This window comes from Cimex lectularius, unplaced genomic scaffold (genome assembly GCF_000648675.2).
Source record: "Cimex lectularius strain Harlan isolate CLEC.00 unplaced genomic scaffold, Clec_2.1 scaffold143, whole genome shotgun sequence".
NCBI classification, from domain to species: Eukaryota; Metazoa; Arthropoda; class Insecta; order Hemiptera; family Cimicidae; genus Cimex; species Cimex lectularius.
Genome location: NW_019392714.1, coordinates 1,162,102 through 1,187,809, shown reverse-complemented (window position 1 = coordinate 1,187,809; position 25,708 = coordinate 1,162,102). Strand labels below are relative to the sequence as shown.

Below are 25,708 nucleotides of genomic sequence, written 5' to 3'. Positions count from 1 at the left end.
ATCTCTCAGGTATTTCTTTCTGTGTTCCCAGTGTCAATACTAGTAATAATTAACTTAATCCATTTATGTTTAGTGGTCTAATTGACCATAGTAATTATTCTTTTTATGTAAGGGCTTGGTTGAGACGAAAGAAGTTAGTGTCGCAAGGGGGATTCAAGCCCACAACCTTCGGCTCAATACGCCACTGCTCACCAACTCCCATATCAACCCACCTTTCGAATTTTCCCTATTGTCAAAAAGAGTCTCTTTATTAAATCATATGTTTACCCCCTACTGGAGTACATCACACAGGTAATATGATGATTTTATTTGAAGCTCTAATACAGTGAGATTGTTTAGTTTTTGTAATTGATTTGTTTGTGGTCAGGGTAGATCCATTGTTTTGGCTAGTTGTTCTTTCCCTTTTTCTTTAACTATGATAATGTTAAAAGAGTTTCCTTGACATTCTTCAGATCCTGGTACAAAAGTTGAGAAAATTAAATTAATTTTTTTTTAATATATTAAGATAAAATTAAATACTGAAATAAATCTTTATTGTTGGTGGCACGCATATATTTGGACAAAAGTTTTTCCTCTTAGTTTTTGAGTATTGCACCTGAAGTTATTTTAAATAAATCCATACAACTCATTTGTCAGTCTTTATTTTTTAATGATATACTTTTTTGGTTTAAATTATTTATTTTTTGTTTTTGTTAGCAGAAAAACAATTGACTGAACGACAAGTTTCAACAGTATTATTAAAAAAGATACTTAAATTAAATTAAATAGGTACAAAAAAAAAATAATAATAATAATATGCTTACAAGCTTTGTAAAACCGAAAATGTAATACAAAAATTTCAATAGAAAATACAAAATATACATTTTAAACTATTTAGCTCATGAAGACAAATGAAAAATATTAAATATGTATAGTTTACAAAGTGAATGAGTAATAAATTTATTTATTTAAAAAAGTCTGAATAATTACGACTGCGGTAGTATTCAAAATACCAAAGTTTTTAATATTTACAGTTTATTCAGATAAAAAAAGTCCCAAATAACCAGGTGTGCACTCTCTCTCTATTTTAATTCATGTCAGTAATGAGCCTTCTAAGATCTCATAAGCCATCTTTCTTCTAAAATAAGGCATGTCCTTTTGACTGAAAATGAAAGTGGCGTCTCTAGCAAGGAACTCGGCAAACGTGCAGGCGAATACGCCACAATCGCTTCCATTCTTCTGTTGCGGTATGTTCTACAAAATAGAAAAAGCATGTGAGTACAAACTGACATGATTTAAAAAAAAGAAAAAAGTAAGAAGTTTGTGTTACCGTTACTGAAGTCAGCGTCCAGTCTGATGTATCAAACGGTGCATTCTTCTTGTCCTGATGCTCACTCTGAATATAATCTCGTAGGAGCTGCAAAGGTCAAAAATATTTAATGTAACCTAATAACCTTAAGATTATTTTAATACTAACACTTTAAAATACATGGTACACTGAATAACATAATTCAAGATAGCCCAGCTATACAAATTGTAATGATTAAAAAGAAAATTTAAAACTCACACTCAGGACTCCTGGATCAGTTGAGCCCATACTGTCATAAAAGCTGATAGTTTTTTTCTTTAAATGTATGCAGGCCATGCACCAATGTACATGAAGATGGATTGGGACAAGGATCATGTCTTTTTGAAACACATCGACCTAAAAGAGAAATAAAAGCTTATTTATATTAAATGTCTCGAATTGTTTTCAACTATTGTAGGCATTGTTAAATAGTTGCAAAACCAATAATTAAATAAAACCCCAACACCTGAGGTGAATGGGCATGTAGTCCTCCTCGCCAATCTTCTTTTCGGTACCCAGCAATGCTGCACCTATACCCTCAACATAACCAAGGCCCTGGATAATATGATGGCTTAGACTACTACCACACCTGCTAGTCTGAATCTTTTCTATTGGCAGATGGCAGATTTCACTCCCATAATTTTAAATTAAAAGAAAATTAAACTGAAAATAACTTCTAAGTCTTAATGCAAGCAAGTAGCAAAGATGGAAATTCTTCTCGGCAGCCTGAGAGCAAGTTATGAAAGGAGCAAGCTCCAAGCTTATCGGCCTGTTTAGGGGCGAGGGACTGTGGGCAGCATTTCAATGGAAACATGAACCTTTAGGCCAATTACTTTGACATAAACAACAATCTTGTAAAATAATTTTCTGACTTACCTTTCGTGTCCAGCGTCTAACTCCTGTGTAGCCGCTCTGTTTCAACCTTGGGAAGAAAAATGTGCTGAAGGTATGAACAGGGGGGTAATTGGGTTTTAGTTTGCCTCTGTCAATTATCAACTCCATGTAAAAGTTGATTACCTAGGAAATTACATAATGATATGATCAATGCAAAGCTAATTGGTTATTCACTGACAGATAAAAGTAGTAAATACAATTAATTATAAAAAGTGATTAAATATTATAAAGAAGATTTAAAGCTCAAAGCATTTTGTCAGATTAAATGTTTGCTGTAACTATTTTAACAATTTCGTGATATTTTATTCATAAGTAACTAACCTCATCATTAAGCCAATTTAACCTTGTCAGACAATTTAAGTCCCTCCTCGTCACATTGTAATTAAACTTAGAGACCATGACTTGATTTTCTGGCTGTGGTCGGAATGCTTCATCAATTCTTTGCTGAAGAAATAAAAATATATTAACAACTTTTACATTACACTTTAAAGTTGTATTTACCTGCATTTTAGGAGTAAGTTCAGGCAACGCTTCAATCCCTTCAGTGTCAAGAACTGTTTCAGTGATTTTAAGGTAGTCTTTTATTCTCTCGTTCAATGCATCTTGAACCGACTTGAACCGAAGCAGTTGGTGCTTGTAGCAAAGTTCAGTGTACTGGTTCCTCATAAATTCAAATTTCTCTTTTGAGGCTGACACCTTAGCAGTTCTAAAATTATAAATTTACTTATTAAAGGTTTAAAACCAAATGTCTCTTTATTAAAAAAATATATATAATAGTTTTACAATTCTAGCATTTTGTTTGTAGCTTCGTTGTGTTTCTCAATTTTCTGAGAGAAGCTGTTCACCCTCGACACTTTTGGGGTGCTAATTAACTTTAGTTTATCTGTGTTGCTATCGTCATCATCATCTGAAATAAAAGATGAACAAATTAATAAATGAAAAATTACATCAATGAACAAAGTGATCAAAAAGCTTACTTATAATGATAGTTTCTTCCACTTGTTTATTTTTCTCAGTTTCACTGTCAGACACATCATCCAAATCTCTGCAAACACAACCAAAAATAATAATTTAGGTAGAATAAAATACAAATATGCTCAAAAAATATCAAACTCACATAATTTCTGTAGTAGTTTTATCTTTGGTTTTAATCTTAGAATTTGCACTGATGAATGTCCCGAGTAGCCGGGAATAATCATCTCTGGTGAAATCCTGAATACGCTTCCCATTGGTGAAGTGCATATAAGACTGGGGGGAAGAGTACGAGATTAGTAAATTTTGTAGTGATAAACAACAAAAATTTTGGCCTACCCTTCTTGAATTCATGTTGATAGAATTCTGGCTTGTACTGCTCGCATCTGACATTTTGGAAGGTCTCAATCCAATAGGTACCCTTCTAAATGTATTTTGAGATGCTATTGGATCAACAATTTCTAAAACATAATTAAAATTTAAAAAATCCTTTATGAAGAGTAAAGAAAAAGATTAATCGTACCAGTAGAACTGTTAGAAAGTAGACAAAAACGATTTCTAATTTTTGTCGGAGATCTGATGTGTCTAGGAGCTTTGTGTTTATTTTTAAACTTGCTCGGGCTTAAAATGTCAGCCTGTAATATGACAATCACAACAATGGATAATTACCCAACAAAAATATTATTATCATTATTTATTTTTAAAAAACTTACACAGCTGCTCTTGTTTTGAACACTAAGTATGTTTTCCTTCAAAACGTTTTCGTATTTTGTTGAGAAAAATTTTGGTTTTCTTTCCTTGACTATTTCATCATCATCATCATCTTTGATAATTATTTCATCTAATACAATTTCATTTGATAAGCCTAAGTTACGTTTTCTCAAATTATTTGATTGCTGTTTCGTCAAATCGATAACCTGGGAATTAGGAAAACTGTTTAGAGAAGGTTGATTTATGATAAAAAATGAAAAGTAACAATGAACTACAAACCTCAATTTTTTGGAAACCACTTGGTTGTTTATTGAAGTCTGTAAAACAAAAGGCCAAAAATTACTTGATATTTAGATGGACCATAGGTTCATGCATTGCAGACATATTTCAATAATTTCATCGTAAGGCATAATGTTCTGATTACTGATTTATATAATTAATATTTCAAGATTAGATTTAATAATATATAATTTCAATTCAGCCTATATATGTACATACATAAGGATAATTAACATACAGACTAGAACCTATGACTTCTCACGGCCTGCTGGCAATACCTGCTTTTGTTAAGTACCAACAGACAATAAGAAACACCCACCTAGGGCTTGACAGTTAAACCTTGGTCTTATCTGTCCTACCACCAAAGATCCAGAGGATGTTTTTAGGTCATTTCAGCCCCCAACGCATCAGTTTTTACATCTAAATCCATTCACAATCTTAAATACACTTTTTCCTATTTATGATTATTCTCTCAATTGAGATAAAATTGAACATACTATTTATATGTATCTAACTTAACAATGTCAATCTGTACATTCACAGATACACAGTTGCACACTGCCCAGTTCTAGAGGAGAGTGAGAACATGGTGAATCAAAAAAATTGAATTTTTATGGAAAAACACTGGAAATATGTGTACATAAGTTCACTTATAACATTAACTAATAATGGTAACACTATACAGAAATTGTCTGACTGGTATACAGATGGAAGAAAATACCTCCAAACCTTAAATTTGAGGTGTTTCTTAATATCCACGGTTCCTAGTAATCCGTGGTGATGCTTGGTAAAGGTAATATTTATGCTGTGGGTCAACCATTATTGGTCAGAAAAGTAATTAATTGTAAAATAGACCACATCGCTGATTCATAGTCAACGATTAAAAAATGGAGTATGTTGCTCTATAAGACTTGACTATAAAGAAAATTGTAAGATTTCTTTTGAGGACAGCAGGGTGATGATCCTTTTTCTCAAACATTTTGGTATGTAGGTCTGCACAGTTTCTGTGTTCGGTGTTTCAGTTCAGAGGTGGGTTTCAAGTATGGTCACACAAGCTGGGGTTCCATTGCGCGAAAATCACTCATGCAACTGTTTTGCAAAACTTGTTATGTACACGTGTATATATTAATATAAGGTATAATATAAAGTCTAAAACAGACTATAAAGTAGAAGAAGAACTCAGGAAAGCATTAGGTGCAATGTGTGGTGTTTAGTGACCATTAATAGATGATTATTTGGAGATTGTGAGATGCGGTCTAGTGTGACGTAAAAATAAAAAAACATTTTTTTTTATCATGCTAATGTTTCAATCTTTAATTTGATTTATAAGCAATGTTTAAATTATACAAATACATGTAGGATGTGAAAAAACGATTTATACAATAATAGAAATTTTAGATTCAATCAATGTATTTGTTCTCACTCAAAGTGTTTGTTTTCTGCGTAGATGTGTCATTATTGTGTGTCGTGTTGAGAATTCCAGTGAGATATTAATGTTTTATGTTTACATACATTGTATTTTGAAGGGGTGGGAGAAGTGGATAAACTGGCAGCGCTAGACACAGTAAACATATGCTAAAAACAACCCTCACCAACACTGGCAAACTCAGCTGCAGTTGAGAAGGTCAGACTCAGAGGAGTGAAAGGAATATAAACTGGTCACTGGCATCAATGATGATCCCATTTGCAGATTATGTAATGAGGAGGAAGAAACTGCCACACATATCATATTCAAATGTGAAGCAATGGCTCATTGGAGAAATAACCTAGCATAGAGGAAAACCTATGGAATGAAATTGTAACAGCAATAGTCAATGACTTAATACTTTTGAGAAGAAGTATTTAGTCGATTGCACTGAACTAGGGAACTAGGAACCCAAAAGGCTGTGTGCCTGGGGAGCATAAACCCTGCTTCCTAGTATTCTCATCATCATCACCCTATGTGTTGTGGGCTACTAAATAAAATAAGTTATTTAAGGCCTGGTCAAAACTTGTCTTTCGAAGAGGTCAATATGTGTTTCACCTTAGTGCAGCTTAACTGTATTATTACACAAAATTTTATTATTCATATTAATCATCATACAGAAAATAGCTAGGGAATGAAAGTTGGAGCAAAAATTAATAACATAATACTTCTGAAAAGGACTGAGTTATTTGCACTGAACTAGGGAACTAGCAAGGTACAATAAGCCAGAAGGCTGCTAGGGAGCACAAACCCCACTTCCTAGTATCCTTCTCCTCATCCTCCTCCTCCTCATCATCATCATTATGAACAAGGTAATGAGATGGAACAAGGTTTGTGATGAGTTGGTCTGGACTAAAAACCTAAAATTGATGTTTTGTTTGATCAACTTCAGAAATTCCAACTTCGTCAGTCGGGCCCAGTTGATTACTTAATTTTCAAATAGGTCTGACTAATCTATCTAGCTAAATAGAAGGCACGAATAATCCAAGACCGTCGAATTTACAAAGTATTATCGACTATCGTCTAGACCTAGGCGTTTAGTAAAATAATGTAAAAAGAAAAACTAACCTGATAAAACCTGCGGATTCCTCGTAAGCCTCTGCCTTTTCACCGGAACCGGTAAAAGCTCCTCGTCGTCCCCGAAGACTTCTCTGCAATAAACAAAGTTTTTAAATATCATCGAACCGAGACCGGCGGAGCCGTTCGATCGAAAAGCTCGACCAAAAATAATTCATGCCCAATAATGAAAAACGAAAACGAATAACTTTTTTTTCGAACGGACCCTTTTTCCCGGCACAGTCCTCTTGTGACCCCATAAACAAATAACCTACTCCGGACAAGGTTACAATTGAAACCTCTCAAAGGCAATTATAAAAACAATACACAAATAAATACTTAAAATCTGTAATAGCAGAACTTAAAAAATCATTGTTTCTTATGAAAATAACTCAGGAAAACGGGAAAAGTCTCTTTTGATTGATGGGTACATGTTATTTATATACATTGTGCTTAAGGTTTTGCAACTCACCTTGATCGTTTGACAGAATTGTGGGATGTGTGATTTCTCGTCCAGGGAAAATAAGACCAGATCGTATTGAGGATCTTACTCATCATTTTAACGAGAAGAGCCCGGCGGCATTTGATTTGACCCGTTTCACTCTTGCATAGGCGAATCGGCGGATGTCGTTCCAAGGCTCACCGTCCCTGTCGCTGGAGTTGGCGGAGAGGACTTTGTCGCATTTCTCGCGACGACGGACTTTGCCAAGCACAAAAAAACCACGAGAATTTTAAGAGAAAAATTATGAAAACTAGGCCGTCGAACCTTCGCATAAAATGCTGGCTGGTGTTGGGGTTTCGCTTCTCGTGGAGGGGGGAGCTCGGCCGAATCCAGATGGCTCTGCTTGTACGTTTACATTTCTTTAAAATATTAAATGATCTTTTGTCATGTAAACCAATTCTACACAGTAAAACGGAAACTGAAATAAATCTTTCCCCCCTGAAACATTACGCCATGGGGACTAGCATAGAAATTAAAACGGGGAAATTTTTTGTGAGATTTCATCATCAATGCCAAGACGCCATTTATGATTGATATGGCACTAGCCGACTTCCGAAGTACCAGTATGAAACTTTTTTTAACGGTGAAAAAAATTACAAAAGTGCAGATTTTGTACAGAAAAAATTGGCTAAAACGAACTAATTTGTAACCGGGTGATGTAAGTTTGTCTCAATTTTACTGATTACTGTTTTACATTCGCTAAAATTTGCACGCGCGCGTACATACACGCAGAAAAAATTCCATTTCCTTCAACGATATAGATGCAAACCTTTTAAATTAAAATAATGCGCTGAATTGATTAACAATACAATATCTTGCAACTATAAACTTTAATCAACAAGAAAAACTATGACGTGTAGTAGTCCAGGGATCACACTTAGGCCCCTTTTTATTTAATATCTTCATTAATGATATTCCGTCTGCTCTTAATGACCACACTTTCTCCTATTCGCAGACGACCAAAAAATTTAGCATAGAATCTATTCTGAACGTGTGTTTATTTTCAGTCTAGACTAATTAACCTGGAAAAGGGGTGCTCCAACAACTACACCGATGAATTTTTTATTTTATTTTAACTCGAAAAACATCAACAGTTCTCATAACCTTTGTACTACCAGTGGTACTGGTTTTCTTCAGATCAATCTCTTGTTTTTCGATGCTATGATTTCCAGGATTGGGCTCTCACAGAAGAGGGGGCGGCACCCCCCCCCCCCGGCCAAGCAGCGAGCAGTAAACCCCCTGGAAATAAATTCCCTGTACCTGGTGGTATTGTACCCCAGATTTTAAGTTAAGTTACTAAGGCTCGGGTTTGAGGAACTGCCTGTGTGCAAATGCCAGTAAGACCATCCGACCTGATTGCCCAGTCTGACTTAAAACAGGAACAAGTTTCCCAGGAAACGAAACACCCTCTCCAGACCCAGGAAGCAAAACTGCCCACCCAGCCCCAGGAAGAACACAGCCATAATTTTTTTGGAAATTTATATAAGTTTATAAACATTTCTCACTAAACATTTCTCACTGATGGAAACAACGCACTACACTTAAATTCTAATGTATTTAGGTTCTTTAGAAATAAAGCAATTAGAAAGAAAGTGTTTATTACCTAATTTTAAAAAAATTATTGAGTCAAAAATAAAAAACTTATCTGTCCTCTTTAATACAGAGCATGTCCACCTCTGACATGAATTACACCCGTTAATCATCTTTGCTTTCCTTGAAAAAACTTCTGGCAAAATCCTGAATAAGTTTTTCCCATTCATCAAAAACAGCAGTTTCCAACTTGTCCTCGGTATTATTGGGAGCTTCTGCATCCCTCTTAAATTGTTATTAAATTAACCTTATATTTAGGTTTATTCAAATTTTGCATGTCAAAAATAGGTTTGGTTGTAAAAATAAGATATTTAAAAAGAAAATTATTATTATGTAGTTAAAAAAAAATATAAATAAATAAATAAATTAAAAAAATGTGAAAAAAAAATCTTTTTTTGTCCTCTTTAATATAGAGTAGTTCTATCTTATTTTTAAAAAGATTGAATGACACACTTACTCCACCTCCACCATCTTTTCTATTTCCACCTTTGACACAAATCACATCCGTTAAACGTCTTTGCTTTCTCTGGAAAAGATTTCTGGTAAAATCCTAAGGACTTCTTTCTCCTTCATCAAAAAGAGCAGTTTTCAATTCTCCTAAGGTGTAAGGACGGTTTTGCTATTGTACTCATCATTTATGTTATTCCAAAATGTGTTTGATTGGGTTCAAATCTGGATTTCAACCTGGCCACACCAAGCACTCAATTCTAGCCTCAGGTAGTCATCCACAGTACATACTCCATGGGGCTTGGCATTATCCTGCATTAGCAAGAATCTCTCACCATGTGGGGAGCAAAATGGCACTATATTTTCTTATGTTTTGTAGGTACTTCTGTAATAGAGATCTTCCTTGCACAACAACCAATTTGGTGTGGGCATCCAAGGAAATGCCACCCCAGAACATAAATGACCCACCATAGAATCTCACCTGAAGAACCGTTCAGCATGGGGTGTAACTTTCTCCTGAGCATCTCCATATGAAATTATGCCCACCTGAAGATTTGAGACCAACTCTCACCTCATCTGTAAAGAGAACTCATTCCCATTCTTACAATGTCTAATTTACATCTTCCTGTGCGAATTGAAGCTTGCCTTAGCTGTGGTAAGAAGAGGTCTATGAGCTGAGTGCCAGGGCTTGAGGTTATTTTTATTGTCCCTTCTAACAGTCCTGGAGAAAATCAACACATTTGGGACTTACTTGCCTTATCAGATTTTTTATTTCATTTCCTGTAAGGCCGTAGTAAGTAGAGCCTGATGACAAATGAATCTACGTTTATCATGTCCATAGAACTAGGTTAACCCTGTCCTGGCCTAGTGTGAAGCCCTGTGTCTCTGAAGTATGGAAGAACCCTTCCTATTATGGTGATTTATATTCAGACTCCTGGTGACTTTGCACTGGCTTTATCCTTCCTTTAATAATGTTATGACCCTGACATTGCCATACTCACTCCAATGCCTGACTGAAGCCATTGAAAAAGGTTTAAGAATAACAATTATAACGAATAAAATCAACAAAGGAAAATGATTAACTGAAAGTGATATTTAGGCGAGGCAGGATGGAAGGACATAGTGCTACTTTTTGTATTAATGGTATTGATCAGTACAAAAGTAAATAAAGCATTATTTACTATGTATTTTTACTACAATAGCTCCTAATTATCAGTAACTAATGTAGAAAGATAATGGTGCCCTGAGGTTATTTTCATTGAGTCTTCTTCTTACAGTCCTGGAGGAATTGAAATATTTTGGACTGGTCTTATCAGATTTTGTTTCAGTTTCATAGAGCCTGATTGATCTGACCCTGTTCTGACCTTCTAGTGTGAAGCCCTGTTTTTCTGAAATCCTTCCTATTGTGTAGTGATTTATCACTTTCTCCTGGAGACTTCGTGCTGGCCTGCCTATCCTATACCCTGTATCCTGCCTCTAAAAATGTTATGACCCTGATACTGTCATACTCACTCCAATGCCCATCGAATAAAATGGACGAAGGAAAAAGATTAACTAAAAACGATCTTTAGGCTTTAAATTTAAAAGTTGAGAAAAGGAGGAAACAAAGAGATTCGTGACTTGAGCTAGGAAGGATTGTTATTTTTAATTTATATACATGTACAGGTTTTGTTTTCTTTTCAAACAGTCATCAACTGGTAGCATTTGTTTGGCTTTTTTAGCAAGAAACCCTGGTTGTTCAGAGTTTCAATGAAAGAGAAAAAATCAGGCACTTGAATATTGAGCACTTTTGAAAGCTCCCTCAATTCGTTCAGCGTGAATAACGTTTTATTCTCAAGAGATGATTTCTGTTGTAAACCTGCGATGAATTTTTTAGCCTGAAAAATGAATCACTTTACATCACCCCAATGTTGTAAAATTTACAAGATTTACCCTTGAAGTCTGAGAGCCAACTTTCTTCCGCGAATCAACAACATCAGAATCAGAATAAATGTCCATCAACGTCGAATTCATAAGCTCGATGACATCCCTGGCGTCTCTTTCTGTCGCTTCTTCTCGAAGCTCGACTTTGACCCTAGCCTAAGAAAGGAATCACAAAATACAGTTTAGGAAAAAAAATTGGATGTATTTTTATAAAAACCTCAGTGAGTCGAATCATCGATTCCAACTGTCTAGTTGTTATAGGTGTACTGTCTTTTTGCTTGCTCTTCTCTCTTAGTTCCAGATAGAACTTTTGTAAGACATTAGCTGCTTCTGGGCTTAATCTTGGTGAAGGGACGTATTTCTTAACATATGCGATATATTTTCTGAGAAGCTGGTGAGGTATCAATTCTATGTGTTCATTAGGTGGAATTTTTAACCTCTGCCTAAACAGATAGGCAATTAATTATAGAAATACAAAAATCATTTTGTCAATAATAAATAATCATGTAACTTGGTCATTATTGATCATTTCTGTCTGTCTACCCTTCCTGTTTTGGTCGGTCAGAAGCATTTTGGCTTTTCAAACTCTTCAGTCATTATTAGTGTTCTCCTAGTCACCTGATTCTTGAAGACTGATTATAGTAACAATGAAAATTAGGTTTTGAACTTTAGACATACAATTATACACAAATGAGAAAATAAACATCAAACCCACCACTTAAGATAGTAGCTGAAACGTTTCTGAAATGAAAACTGCAAGGATAGTTCAGTTCAAAATGACCAAATTATATAAACGATTGTTTATATGATTGAATAAATATGAGCGTGCATTGATTGATTTTTAATTTAAGATTTGAAACCTATTACTACTTACAATAATGTCATGTTGTTGTCAACTATAGTTTCATCAAGACATGAACTCAATGAGAGCGATGACATGTACATTGGTACTTTTTTCTTTTTCAACCCAGCATGCAGTTCCATAACATGTTCTGAAAGTAGGCTATCCAAATGCTAAAACAAATCACATAATAAAAATAATTAATTTAAAATTGCAATATTAATATTAAATAAAAACCAACCTCGTTCGGTTTGTCGAGTAGTACAAAGATTAGATCAAATCTTGACAAGAGTGGAGATGACATACGTAAATTTTCAACCAATGATTTGCTTTTGTTGTAATGCCCACCAGCAGGATTTGCAGCAGCAATTATTGTGGTATGAGCAGGTAAAGAACAGACGACGCCTCCTTTCGCTACACTCAACCGTTCTTGCTCCATCGCTTCTAGGAGAGCCTTTAAAAAATAACCATCAGAAAAAAAAACAATTAGAATTATACTGAAATTCAACCTGATGTTGAGAAGACATTTTATCAAATTCGTCGATACAACAGACTCCATGGTTTGCAAGAACAAGAGCGCCGGCTTCTAGAGCAAAATCTCCACCTGCTTCCTTAGTCAGGGTGACGGTTAGTCCCGAGGCTGACGTTGTGTTCCCACAGACATACACACCTTTAAAAAAAGTTATAATTAATAGTTGAATTGTTGAACAATAGGAAGTTGTCAAACCTCTTGGGGCGACTGTACTGCAAGCAGTGAGCATGTGTGACTTTCCTAGACCTGGGTCGCCGACTATGAGGACATGGATCAATGGTCGTTTGGTGATCTGCCCTGTTCCTTGTGTTGCCCCACCAACGAGGGACAGAAGCAGGCCAGCTTTAACAAGTTCATGCCCATAGACATTTGGACAGATTGAGTTCACAAGCAAACGCCATAATGATTTTTCATCATGCAATTCCTGCATAAAAACACAAATTGAACATCAAGGACTGACATTTTTAGCCAAAACTAACTGTCCTGGTCAAATATGCTTAATATATTGTCCTGTACCAAAAGCTTTGCAAGACATTTTAAATCATAATATAATGATTTACAGGGGACCAGGTCCCATGGTGGCAATTTGGGTTTGAAATAATAAAGCAATTTAAAAAAAGAGAAAAAAAAGCAGTGTTTAAAAAAGCAAATGGTGAGATTTCTCTATGGTTCACTACATGATATGAACCTGTAATTTGGGCATTGTCTGGACCTTATTCAGTGTTGGGTCTGTATAGATATATGTAGTAGAATTACTTCCTAATCTTCTGTCATGATCATCAACATCATATATAGTAGTAAAAGGAAGAAATCAAATAATAGTTGCAGTGGCCAAGTGGTATGATGTCTAACTTATTTTTGCCACACTTGTGATTCTGGGTTTAAATCCCCCTTGGCTTTTATGAGTAATGTAATATGAAAAAATATTGTAAAGTGGTTTGACCTCTCATTTGTTAGAATTATTCTTTATTAATAGTTTCATTTAATAGTTCATAAGCAGAAGTCTGGTACAATTAGTTGAATTTTTACTTTAAACTTTCTTAAGTTCTATTAGACATTTGGACAAAAAGCTTCAAACTGCTGCTAAATTTGGGTTGAACTTAACTTATTCAATTTTATTTGAAAAAAAAAAATGTGCCATTAACTACAAAAGTAGAAATTTTTAATGCAGTTGTATAGGTGTGGAGATTTAAGAGATTTGAATCAGTAGAACAATTAAATTCATTCTTTCCAAAAAAAATGTAATCCTTGAAAAAAAAAAAAAACCAAAAAACCTGACTATGCCATCTTCTTCAAGAGTTGATACAACTTCTATTGTTTTTTGTTCAATCAAGAATGCACTTATAAGTACAAAAATCTGAGTTTTAGATGCCTAGGGTCGAAGCCTGGTTGACGTGGTCAAGTAGTTATTAACTAAAGCAATGAAACATACATGTATATGAGTGAGTACATAATATTTCAGATTGCATTCTCAACCATTATAAGAGGGCTTCAAACCGGTGGCTGTGTCTTTGTCAAATTGAAAAGCCTTATTTAAATATTACTTTTTATGATTTTATTGTAGCATGCAATATTATAGATATTTGAAAAATAATTACACAAAATTATCAGATTAAAACATGTAAAATGTATACTTGTATGGCATAGTAATCCTTCAATGTAAACTCCAGGTTGGCTTGAGCGTATCTTCCTCCTGAACCTTTACTGTTGGTCACAGACACACCCTCCAAAAAGAGTGTGAATAAATTTGGCGAGTTCTTCCTTTTCCCTTCATCACTTGTATTTACCTGAAATTTTCTCAAATTTCATTTTTTCTCCCAAATATGAGATTGTGCAATATTTTGTGCATGGTGCATATAAAATAAGTTTACTTTAACAATCCCTGTGATGATTACGCTATCACCAGGACAGCATTTGTCAACAAGGTCATCTACAAACTCAACTTCTATGTTTCTAGGAACTCTACCTCCTGCACTCTAAAACGGCATATCACTAATAAAAAAAAATGTATAAAAAACCTGTCCAAATTATTCAAAAAAGTTACATGTGCATCACAATCTCCTATCATGTCTTGAATTTTGACAATCTGAAAGTTTTTCGTTTTCGTGAGGTGGGAAGAGTGTAGCGGGGAAAACGTTTTCGACCGGCATTCTCTCAAAGGGCAGGACTTGGGTGTTATGTACACCCCATCTTTCAGAGTGAGAACCTGCGGTGTACGGCACTGAGTACAAGCAAAGCCCATCCTTGTGCATAAAAGGCGTGATGGACCAACTCTTATAACAGTGCCTTTCACGCTTATCAACTTTCCTAAGTAGGAAATTAGAATAAAATATGCTCCCAAGCCAAAATTACAATCACGCGTTTACCGTACAAACACGCTTTGATATCTCTGAGTGACACAACTGGTTTGAAGTTCTTGATGCGAATGTAAAGCTGAGGGAACTCAAAATCCTCTTCATTTGAATCCATGTTGTTTACAACCTGCAACAATTCAATTTTTTTTTTTTTTTTGTTTACTTGGCCTAAAGAAAAACATACATGGTGAAATGCTAGACCAAGACAATTCAAGCTATGATCCGGTTTCTCACGCAGGTCCTCAATGAAATTTGGCCAACTGTTCATAAAAACCGTATCTTCTTGGACAACAGTTAAATCCAAATTGTAATAGTTTTTGGCCTCAATTTCTTTCAAAGAAATAGAATCTGAATGCCTCTCAAAATACCTTATAGCTTGGAGAACATTTTGGGTAGTCACTGAACTACTTTCATAATCTAAAAAATAAAATTGAATTACTGTCAGAATAAAAAATTAAAAAAAAAACTATTCTAACTAAAATACCATAAATGTAAGTCTGTTTTTAACCAGAACTCAATTCATTCTAAATAAAAACTTACTCTCATCTGGGAAATACAAATTCCATCCTTTCAATGGGCATGTCGTTTCAGTCATCATGTTACAGTAGTTCACTTCACTTTCCTCAACCACTGGGTCAGCTGTAAAAAGTGTATACAATGTAATTGTAATTATTTAATGTGATGATTAAAAAATTAACATTAAATCAATTTTCAGTCAATTTTAGCAAGAATTTATATCAGGATGACCTTTCCTTCTTCAACGAGTCAGATCCTTCGAAGCCCGCCGATCTACAATGCTCTTGATACATGAGAGCTTCTCTGTCAATCCGGCCCACTGACACTGCTGCTTACTTTTAATCAAGTTTTTTATTGCAGTTTTAGCATCAGGGCAAATCACACTGGCTAAGTCTGGAGGTTGTATGTCCTGGCCTTAGCCGCCTTTTCATTACCCTTCAGACATAAGCGTTCAGATACCCGGACCACAACCACTGTTTTGCAGCTTGTAAGAGACTCTAACCAGAGCAAATGTGATACCAACTCTTTAACTAATTCTGAAGCATGTAATTTTTTTGTCCTTCAAGCCTGAATGTGACCCCAATGCTTTCTTTGCTCACCAAATTTTTTTTTTGGCTTCTTATAGGATCATTAGGAAGGAACCTTCTAAAGATCTTACCTTTAAAGCTTTAAATAAGACCATTAATCTGTTGGTATGGAGGTAAAACTTTTGTGATACAATAGTTATTGGGTGTTTCTCCTGCCAATTTCCCCTTGTACCATGTAATTTTAGTAGTAACATGCAGTTTTGTGAAACATATATGGTACATATGATACGCAAAGACAACATCCAGAGAGCAGAGAGAATACACCACAAGACAATATAGTGTGAGTAGGAGTTATGTGAGTTCTTACTGTGAGTAGGAACTATCCTTTTGAAAAGTATTAGACAATATAGATTTTGGCCTATGATGATGTCAATATTATAGGCACATTCAACTGTATAGAAAATCAATTCCTTAGCCCGATTAGAGCTTTTGAGGTTGGATTATTATTTAATAAGTCCAAAAGAAAATATGCAATGTACAAAAAAGTACTCAGGACTGGCAAAAGTACAAACACACTAATCATTTGATGAGGGACATGATGAACTGAGGGACAAATTTAACGCACCACTCAATTTATTTAGTTTAAAATTATCTTTCTATTCCATTCTATAAATCCATTATCTTTCTATATTAGTTACTGATAATTAGGAGCTATTGTAGTAAAAATACACAGTAAATAATGCTTTATTTACTTTTGTACTGATCAATCCCATTAATACAAAAAGTAGCACTATGTCCTTCCATCCTGCCTCGCCTAAAGATCACATTCAGTTAATCATTTTCCTTTGTTGATTTTATTCGTTATAATTGTTATTCTTAAACCTTTTTCAATGGCTCCAGTCAGGCATTGGAGTGAGTATGGCAATGTCAGGGTCATAGCATTATTAAAGGAAGGATAAAGCCAGTGCAAAGTCACCAGGAGTCTGAATATAAATCACCACAATAGGAAGGGTTCTTCCACACTTCAGAGACACAAGAGTTTCACACTAGGTCAGGACAGGGTTAACCTAATTCTATGGACATGATAAACGTAGATTCATTTGTCATCAGGCTCTACTTACTACAGCCTTACAGGAAATGAAATAAAAAATCTGATAAGGCAAGTCCCAAATGTTTTGATTTTCTCCAGGCCTGTAAGAAGGGACAATAAAAATAACCTCAAGCCCTGGCACTCAGCTCGTGGACCACTTTTTACCACAGCTCAGAAAATGGTCAGGCTTCTATTCTCACGAGAATATGTAATGTAAATTGGACTTTGGAAGATTGGGGACGAGATCTCTTAGCAGATGAGTTGAATTGTTCTCAAATCTTCAGATGGCTAAAATTTCATGTGGAGACGCTTGGGAGAAAGGTACGCTCCATGCTGTATGATTCCTCAGGTGGGTCATTGATGTTCTGGGATGGCATTTCCTTAGACGCCCACACCAAACTGGTTGGTGTGCAAGGAAGATCTGTAACTTCACAGAAGTACTTACAAGACATAAGAACATGTAGTGCCATTTGCTCTCCACATCGGTGAGAGATTCTTGCTAATGCAGGATAATGCCAAGCCCCATGGAGTATGTACTGTGGATGACTACCTGTGGCTGGAATTGAGTGCTTGGTGTGGCCAGATCGAAGTCCAGATTTGAACACATTTGGCACCAACTTAAGCGTTGAGTACAATAGGGAAACCTAGGTCCTAATACCTTAGAAGAACTGAATACTGCTCTTTTTGATGAATGAGAAAGAGGTCCTCAAGATTTTACCAGAAATCTTTTCCAGGGAAAGCAAAGGCGTTTAACGGTTGTGATTTGTGTAAAAGGTGGAAATAGAAAAGATGAATGGTGGAGTGAGTGTGTTGTTCAATCTTTTATTTTTTAACAAGGTGGAAATACTCAGTATTAAAGAGGACAAAAAGTTTTTTTTCACATTTTTACTTGTTTTTGAATTTTTTTTAGAATTATGTAATAATAATATTCTATTTAAATGTCTTACTTTTACAACCAAACCTCTTTTTGACATGCATAATTTGAATAAACCTCAATACATAAAAATTTAAGAGGGATGCAGAAGCTCCTAATATGTAAAGTGAACTTCTTTACCTACTTAGATACCATCACAAGAGATATTTTATTAAAGATATATATTCTATATATGTAGTATTAGGTCAATATTAAAATGTACACAGATCGAATTATTATTATTTTATTGCAATATTAAAATTTTATAACATATATAATTCTTTTGTTTTTTATTTTGTTCTTGACTTATTTTTACCTAAGGGCTTGTTGAGCCAGAAGGGCCGGCCGCGATAGCGTCCTCTAGGCTGACCCGCCCCGCGTCCCCGGCCACCGCGGTCACCGCTACTCTTAGGTTGTGCTGACATGACAAAGGTTTCAAATCATCACTCACATCATCACTTTTTCAAATGAACAACATGAGGTATGAGGATGTAACACGACTCATGAAAATAAGAAAAAGTTCACACGTCCGTATCTCGGCGGGAAACTCCATGCTACCTCAGTGATAACTCTCATGGTCATTACAAAACATAATATTATTGATGATTAAAAAATAAAATGGCCTGCTATTTTTAATTATTTATTTCTAATTGTTTATATAATTTATTATTAAGTCAATTTTTTTATACGAGTTAATAACAGAAAGTTGTGAGATTTTTTCACGAGGACTGCGAGGTGATGAATGTGTAGCTTAGTCGTTTCCGACCATTTTGGTCCCTCTACTGTGCTTTGTTGTTTTGATCTGACAGAACCCGAATGACATGTCTAAATAGCGAGATTGTATGTTCAGTAAAAAAATACTATTTATATATAGCTAAAATTAATAAATTAGGGATATTTCTTTGGCAAAATACTTGTGGTCCTCTGTTCCGATTTTTAGAGGAAACATAGCTGTTTAACCATGTGTTTTTTGTGTATGTTGAGACTGAATGTATTTATTAGCGTGAATGTGTATTGTGAGAGAGCCAATGGCGGAATGACGACTTATACATGGAGGTTTGGGCCGATATTCATTAGTAAAATGACGATGCCCCAACCATAATATTAGATAGTGGTGATAGTGTATCGAATGATTATAAGGTCGACAACAACAATGGTTGTTAAATGTTGTTTCCTGGACAACTGCTACAGTAGAGTTTTTGGATGATAATTATGATGGTGAAACTAATTAAAGAAGACAGACGGATGAACGAAAACGACCAATATCAGTGCTGGAAATATTACAGTGGTGGGATTAAGCGATTATTAAGATGGTCTTGAAGGTTGTTACAATCAAAGCCACCAACAAAGTGATGGTATTATATGATGATGTCAACAATCAACTAAAGTGATTCTGTGGATGGTAATGATAAGGATGTAAAATATCAAGTAAGGTGGCGACGTTGGATGATAATGGTGTTAAATAAAACAAGATAGTAATGATGCATGCTAATGATATGATGATGTTGACAACAAGAAAATGAAATGTTAGTATCGGGAACTAAGGATGATGATATCAACAATAAAAGTGATTCTATTCGATGGTAATGTTAAATAATAAAATAATAAAATAAAATGGTGATGTTGGATACTAATGGTAAAGATGAGTTGGTAATAAAAAAAAGAAAAAAAAGAGTGTTATATGACTATGATTATGTTGGCAACAATAAAATAAAATGATGGCGTTGGATTCTATAGATGATGCCAACGAACAAACAATGTGATCCTGTTGGATGGTAGTGATAAAGATGGAAACAATAAAATAAAATGGCGTTGTTGGATGGTATGTGCTAATGAAAACAAAATAAAATGATAATGGATACTAATGATGAGGATGATGTTAGCAGTAATCAAATAAGGTGATGGTGAAAATTGTGAAAACAATACAATGAAGTGCTGGAAGGTAATTATGGTGGTGATGAATATGATGAACTTAAAAAAATATACAAAGTAAATATTGTTAGTTATAACTTTCTTATAACTAACCTGCAAGAGCTACTAACTACGTATGTTGATTACTGAAACTTCAAAGTTTTTATATTATTATGATGAAGATAACAGTAATAGTTGTGATGATGATAACAACTACCCCTGGAGCGATGGGGTTGCTTTGTACATAACAATCATGACGATGTTAAGAAATAAAGTGATGAGGATATGTGCTGAACGTATGAGTTGGGCCTTGATTATTTTAGGATGTGTCGAGTACCACGATAACAACTGCAGATGAAGTGATTATGATGACCGTTTCGACAATTGCGTGTTAATTATGATGTTAGCTACAACAATGAATGAAATAATGGCATTAGACGGTTTTCACGTTGGGGAAAAGAATCAAATAAAGTGGTATTGTCGAATATTAATTATGATCATTATATGATCATGATAATGGAACTAACATAGATTTGGACCAATTTCCATCAAATGTATGTGTGTAATAAATCTTATTTTAAATTACACGTTATAGGGTTTTAAAAATTATATAATCGTCTTTTTCTATGTGTAAATCTAAAATATCTACATAAATGTCATGTAATAAATAAAAATTATTATTTTTATAGGTTTTACAGTTTTAAATTCGTTTCATTCGTTTACTATTTCCCAATTTAGGCAATAATATCACCGTTAAGTTAATAAACAGATATGTATTTTGAGTAAATAAATAGGGAAGACATCCAGAGAGCAGAGAGAATACACCACAGGTCGATACAGATTTTGGCCTGTGATGATGTCGATGATATAGGTACGTTCAACCGAATAGAAAATCAATTCTTTAATCTGGTCAGAGCCGTTGAGGTTGGATTATATAAGGCCAAAAGAAAATATGCAATGCACAAAAATGCACTCAAGACTGACAGAAGTACAAACACATTAATTGTTATATATTTGTAACAGTTGTAAATTCGTATCCCATTTCCCAATTTAGGCAATAATATCACCGTTAATAAACAGATATGTATTTTGAGTAAATAAATAGGGAAGAAAAGATAGTCGGAGTCGAGGTTGAAAGGGTTTGGGTTTGGGTGGATGGGAAGGGAGTCGGGCGGCTGTTTATAAATCAGATATGAATAAATCAACTGAGCTGAAGACCAGTAGCTGGGGATCCGGATATGGGGCCGCCTTTATGGTAATTATCACACATAAACTTCTCCACATCCCTCCATAACACTCCCTTCTCCCTTTATGCCGCCGTGCCTTTCTCTCTCTCTCTCTCTCGCTCTCCTTCACCTCGACGCGTCAGCCTCTCTCTCTCTCTCTCTCGCTCTCCTTCACCTCGACGCGTCAGCCTCTCTCTCTCTCCATCTTTCTCTCTCTTTCTCGTCGTTTTATTGTTCTCCTCGCTCCCTCCCGAATAAAAAAAGCCGGCGTAATCACCGGCTGAAATATCACCCTGACTTTCTTTTAAGGGATTATATCGAGTGTCAACCCGCCCGGGGAGCAGCAGCCTTCGATAACGGGAGCCGGGGAAAAGGCTCCGAAAAAAATACCACAAATATAATCTAATCTTCGGCCATTATTAATTCAATGTCACTTCTCTTAGGAGTGAAGGAACTTTTTAAATTCTAGCCGTACAACTGGCATAACACATCTGCTAATTAAAAAAATTAAATTCAATAAAGCAGCCTTATTAAAAATACTTGTTTTGCTATATACAATTTATTTTAAAAAAACTAATAAGCAAAATTTACTTTGTCTTTTATTACCATCACGTTCGTATGAAATATGATCGTGCAAAGATCTATGCAAGCTTAGATTCCTACTCCAGAGAGGAAAAGCCCACCCCCGAAGGATAACTGTGGAGTTCTTAACAAAGCTTCGGGATGTGGTAACTTTTTACTCTTACGCTTAATGAGGAGCTCTAGATAATAATGGAAATTGCACAATGCGGCTGACTCCTTTTTAAGCTTTGTATACATAATCAAACAAAACATTCATAAAAGCAAAAAAGTCCATATGTGGTACATATAATTTGAAAGTCAATTTGAAGTATTTAGTTTAAGCGTTTGACCATTTTACGAACAATACAGTTAAACATGTTAAGAGGAAATGTTTTTCAGCGGATCTCACCTGTTTTTGTGTTGTTGCTAATCCAGGGTCAGATCTCGGTCTTATCCGTCCTGCCCAGCGAATAAAGTCTAGGTTATCGACATCAAAGTCATTAAACGCCTGCAATTTTGACCTTAAGATAGGTAATAGGCGCGCTCTTTCGCAGTTCTATCAATCTAGAGACAAATTTATCAAGCTAATCTAACTGAGCGTTGATGGGGGTAATATAAAACTATTAACCAAATATTACCAGTTTTATATTTTAATAAGTTATATAGCATACATTTTTTGCAAATACTTTTTGTTTAATGCCATCAAATTTTGTTTCTGCCAAACCAAATTTGATAAAATGTGAATATCAAGACTTTTTACATTTTTCACATTTTAGATCTATTCCATCAAGATTTATGTCGAATTATTTTTATTTATTTTTCTCTTCTTTGAATTCTATGTTAATCTATGATTTTTACTCAATTCTGATATACTTTTTAAGTCTTTATTTAAATTTTATAGCTATCTATGTTTTGTAATTTTTTATCCTTGTATATACTTAGATCATCGACAACCATTACACATGAACTATTTTTATTATGTTAAATATTTGGTTGAAATATATGTAAAAAAGAAGTATGATACCGTTGATCCTTATGGAACCTCTCTACTTATTATTCACTCTGAACAATTTTCAGTACAGTTTTTACACACTGCTTTCAGTCCTAGATATGATTTAAAAAATGAATTTAAGTTATCAGAAAATCAATTATTACTAATAATGTTATTAATAATTGTTATTTATAGATGTAGATAGATAACTGTAATAAATCTATTATCTATTCTGAAAAGAACTTACAAATTTGCAAAATAACATACAATACACTATCATTTTTGAATACTTAACAAATATAATAAATTCAATTATTTATCATTCTTTATTAGTAGTTTTACATAAAGTTTTTTCATTTCTTCTATGTTGAAAGTTCCTTAATTTATCATTCTAATAGGGTAAATCATTATATAGGTACATACTTATTATAAGAAAAGATTTTTTATATTTAGAGAGAGAGAGAGAGAGAGAGAGAGAGAGAGAGAGAGAGAGAGAGAGAGAGAGAGAGAGAAATCAAGTCGTTGTAAAAACTAAATAGAATAAACTGTTGCACGTCTATTTGATCAAATGCACGAACAAAGTAAAGGCAATGAGAAAGTCGTGGGAGATAAATTTTTTTTTAAATTTTAGCCTCTGTTAAGTGGATGAATTCTTTAGTACAACAAGTAGAACAATAAGTATTATTTAAAATAACGTTTCCTTTTTGATCATTTAGTCAAAAATTACATATTTCTTGTGGGTTTCGAGGTGTTTCTTTAATAAATATACACAAGCAGAAAGCGCGTAAATTGTAATTGAGACATGTTTATATATTAAATTTAATTTTTTTTAATTTTAACATTATGCTCTGAAGTAAGTAAGTGTATAAATATTATCGCAATGTTTTTTGTAGATCATAAAAACAAATTTTACAAAAGTGAAAATAATTGAAACGAGTAATTTGCCTCGGGAAATAATACAGCAAAAGTTCATTTCCAATTTCAACCGTTGTGAGTAAATAAACAAAAGTTTCTCAACCAACTATAAAAAACAACTGTGTTGTGTTTTTAAACTGAAGGTCTGATTGAATTTCAGTTTTGCCACTATCGTGTCGAAGAAGGCCGTGTGACATTTTAATCCCATTCAAAACAACAAATACGTCTGAAAATTAAGAATTAGTCGTCTGAGATCTCCAAACACGCTGTATAATGTAAGTAGCTTTTATCTTTACGATCATTGGCCATTAATAAAACAGTGTGCCTTGAATGTTACAAGTTTCGTACCAAAGCACGTAAATTCTCTTGAAATTAATGTAAGTCTAATTCAAACTCCAAACCTAGCTTTATTCAAAATCAGCGCCGAACGGACAAAGTACACACTTTATCACTAGTTTAACATTGTAAAATAGTTACTTCTACATATACTGTTTTTTATTTTATTTGTTTAAATTAAATTAAATTTTTTTTTTAAATCGAGCCAATACAAAGGTATGTGCATTTTATCAATCGTGCGTAGTTAAAAGTCCAACTAATACTTGGATTGTACTTATAAATAGTAAACCTTGTAAAATCGATAATTAAAAATTTAATCAACTTTAGGAAGCATATACGAATTATGATAAATGTACTGTTTTACAAGTTTTGTTCCTATTCGAGACCCTTCTCGTTCTTTAAAGCGAAGCCTGAATATTTTAATATATTTGCAGTTCAAATTTTCGGCGTTTGTACGGAAAAATTTGAAATCTTGTAATCTGCTTTAAGCCTTTATTATCTTTAATACCCCTGGTTTCCCACCTATAAAATACATTATATCACATAATAAAAATTGATGGATCGATTGAATTTTACCGGCCTCCGATGCGACACCACAGATTGAATTTTGTAAAATTGGGTTTCAGACAGCTCTAAATCATAATATGAATTCGATGAAATCCATCGATTCGTAACTTATTATATTAATTGTTCAATACGTTATTACGTTTGCTAATACATACAAATAAAATATTGAATCGCCCATTGAAATGTTTGCATTCCTAGTTAAAATGATGATGATGAATTGATACAAGGAAGCCGCGGCATTTTCCCCCCAGTATTGCAGCCTTCTGGCTTATTGTACTTTCCTAGGTCCTTAGTTAAATGCAATCAACTCGATCCGTTTTTTTAAAGGAGTACTAATATATTGACTGTCGTTGCTATAATGCCTTTCCCTTGGTTTTCTTTGTATTCCAAGTTATGTCACCATTGAGCGGTTGTTTCGCATTCGAAGATTATATGGGTCTGGAGTTTCTTCCTCCTCATTTTGTCATCATAGAATATGCCCATGTTATGCAGACGTTTTCTCAGATGCCATTGACCGATAGTCCTACATTCTTCTAACAGTAGCAGAGAGTTTACCAGTGTTGGTGAGGGTTGTCAAAAAGATTGAAATCAATAATGATCAATTTTTCTAAACTTCATGCAGAGAGTAAATAACAGGGGATTAATAACAATCAAGCGGTTATTATGCGGTTACCTTGAAAAATCTACATTGATCAATTTTCATATATTTTTGGTTTAGTATACATATAAATTAAAATAAATGAAACGCTTGTTGTTTTAAACGTTTTTGTTAGAAAAGGTCTGCTGAAAAATTAAAAGTTAAAGAAAACAGGTAATAACAATTACGTTGTTATTATTGTCATAGACATTTATCGCTATAGTTAGAAGTTTGTTTATACCATGTGAAATATATAATTTACAAAGTTTTGTTTACTGTAGAAGAGTTCTATCAAAATGACCAATGTACTATGCATGATGAATGATGACGTGGTGACACATCATAATTACCATTCGACACTACAGCTTTATTTGATTGTGTTCACATCGTAATTACGCGTCACCACTTTATTTGATCGTTGTACCCGTCATCACCATCATAATAATCATAATATCATCTTAATTGTCAGTGTTAAGTGGTCTGGTTAAGTGTGTCTTTTACCACAAGTCACAGTTTACAATTTATGTTGTAAAACGTACATGTAGATTCCTATTCAATCTGATGATGAGCGTATAATGCTCGAAATCTGGATATCTAAAATCAATTTTATTTTTGAGTATCGATT

General features: G+C 34.2%; 3 protein-coding genes across 4 annotated transcripts in view; 1 reads left to right on the top strand and 2 right to left on the bottom strand.

The window, feature by feature from the left end:
* Window positions 1-794: 794 nt before the first annotated feature.
* On the bottom strand, window positions 795-7,574 carry LOC106672802 (ubiquitin-like-specific protease ESD4). Its single transcript, XM_014404510.2, has 15 exons — window positions 7,177-7,574; window positions 6,717-6,799; window positions 4,184-4,221; window positions 3,907-4,110; window positions 3,717-3,828; window positions 3,533-3,654; window positions 3,339-3,469; window positions 3,199-3,266; window positions 3,005-3,128; window positions 2,723-2,927; window positions 2,543-2,665; window positions 2,204-2,344; window positions 1,547-1,684; window positions 1,310-1,396; window positions 795-1,233 (listed from the first exon to the last, which is right to left on the bottom strand). Exons 1-15 carry the CDS (start codon window positions 7,260-7,262, stop codon window positions 1,072-1,074), a joined length of 1,824 nt encoding a protein of 607 aa, XP_014259996.1. The 5' UTR covers window positions 7,263-7,574; the 3' UTR covers window positions 795-1,071.
* Window positions 7,575-10,863: 3,289 nt separating this feature from the next.
* On the bottom strand, window positions 10,864-18,530 carry LOC106672801 (DNA helicase MCM8-like). Its single transcript, XM_014404509.2, has 14 exons — window positions 18,256-18,530; window positions 15,434-15,532; window positions 15,078-15,310; window positions 14,906-15,020; window positions 14,584-14,846; window positions 14,411-14,515; window positions 14,174-14,326; window positions 12,735-12,963; window positions 12,517-12,677; window positions 12,249-12,461; window positions 12,041-12,180; window positions 11,384-11,609; window positions 11,176-11,322; window positions 10,864-11,120 (listed from the first exon to the last, which is right to left on the bottom strand). Exons 1-14 carry the CDS (start codon window positions 18,362-18,364, stop codon window positions 10,923-10,925), a joined length of 2,391 nt encoding a protein of 796 aa, XP_014259995.1. The 5' UTR covers window positions 18,365-18,530; the 3' UTR covers window positions 10,864-10,922.
* A 4,991-nt stretch (window positions 18,531-23,521) lies between these two features.
* Window positions 23,522-25,708, top strand: part of LOC106672803 (homeotic protein ocelliless-like) — a 131,705-nt gene continuing 129,518 nt past the window's right edge. The window contains exons 1-2 of one of the 2 annotated variants that reach the window (XM_024226477.1): window positions 23,522-23,618; window positions 23,704-23,818. In XM_024226477.1, coding sequence (XP_024082245.1) covers window positions 23,817-23,818 — 2 coding nt within the window. In that variant the 5' untranslated portion in view covers window positions 23,522-23,618; window positions 23,704-23,816. Of the gene's footprint in view, window positions 23,619-23,703; window positions 23,819-23,903; window positions 23,921-25,708 lie in introns of those variants that run through there. The other variant, XM_014404514.2, reaches the window with a different exon arrangement.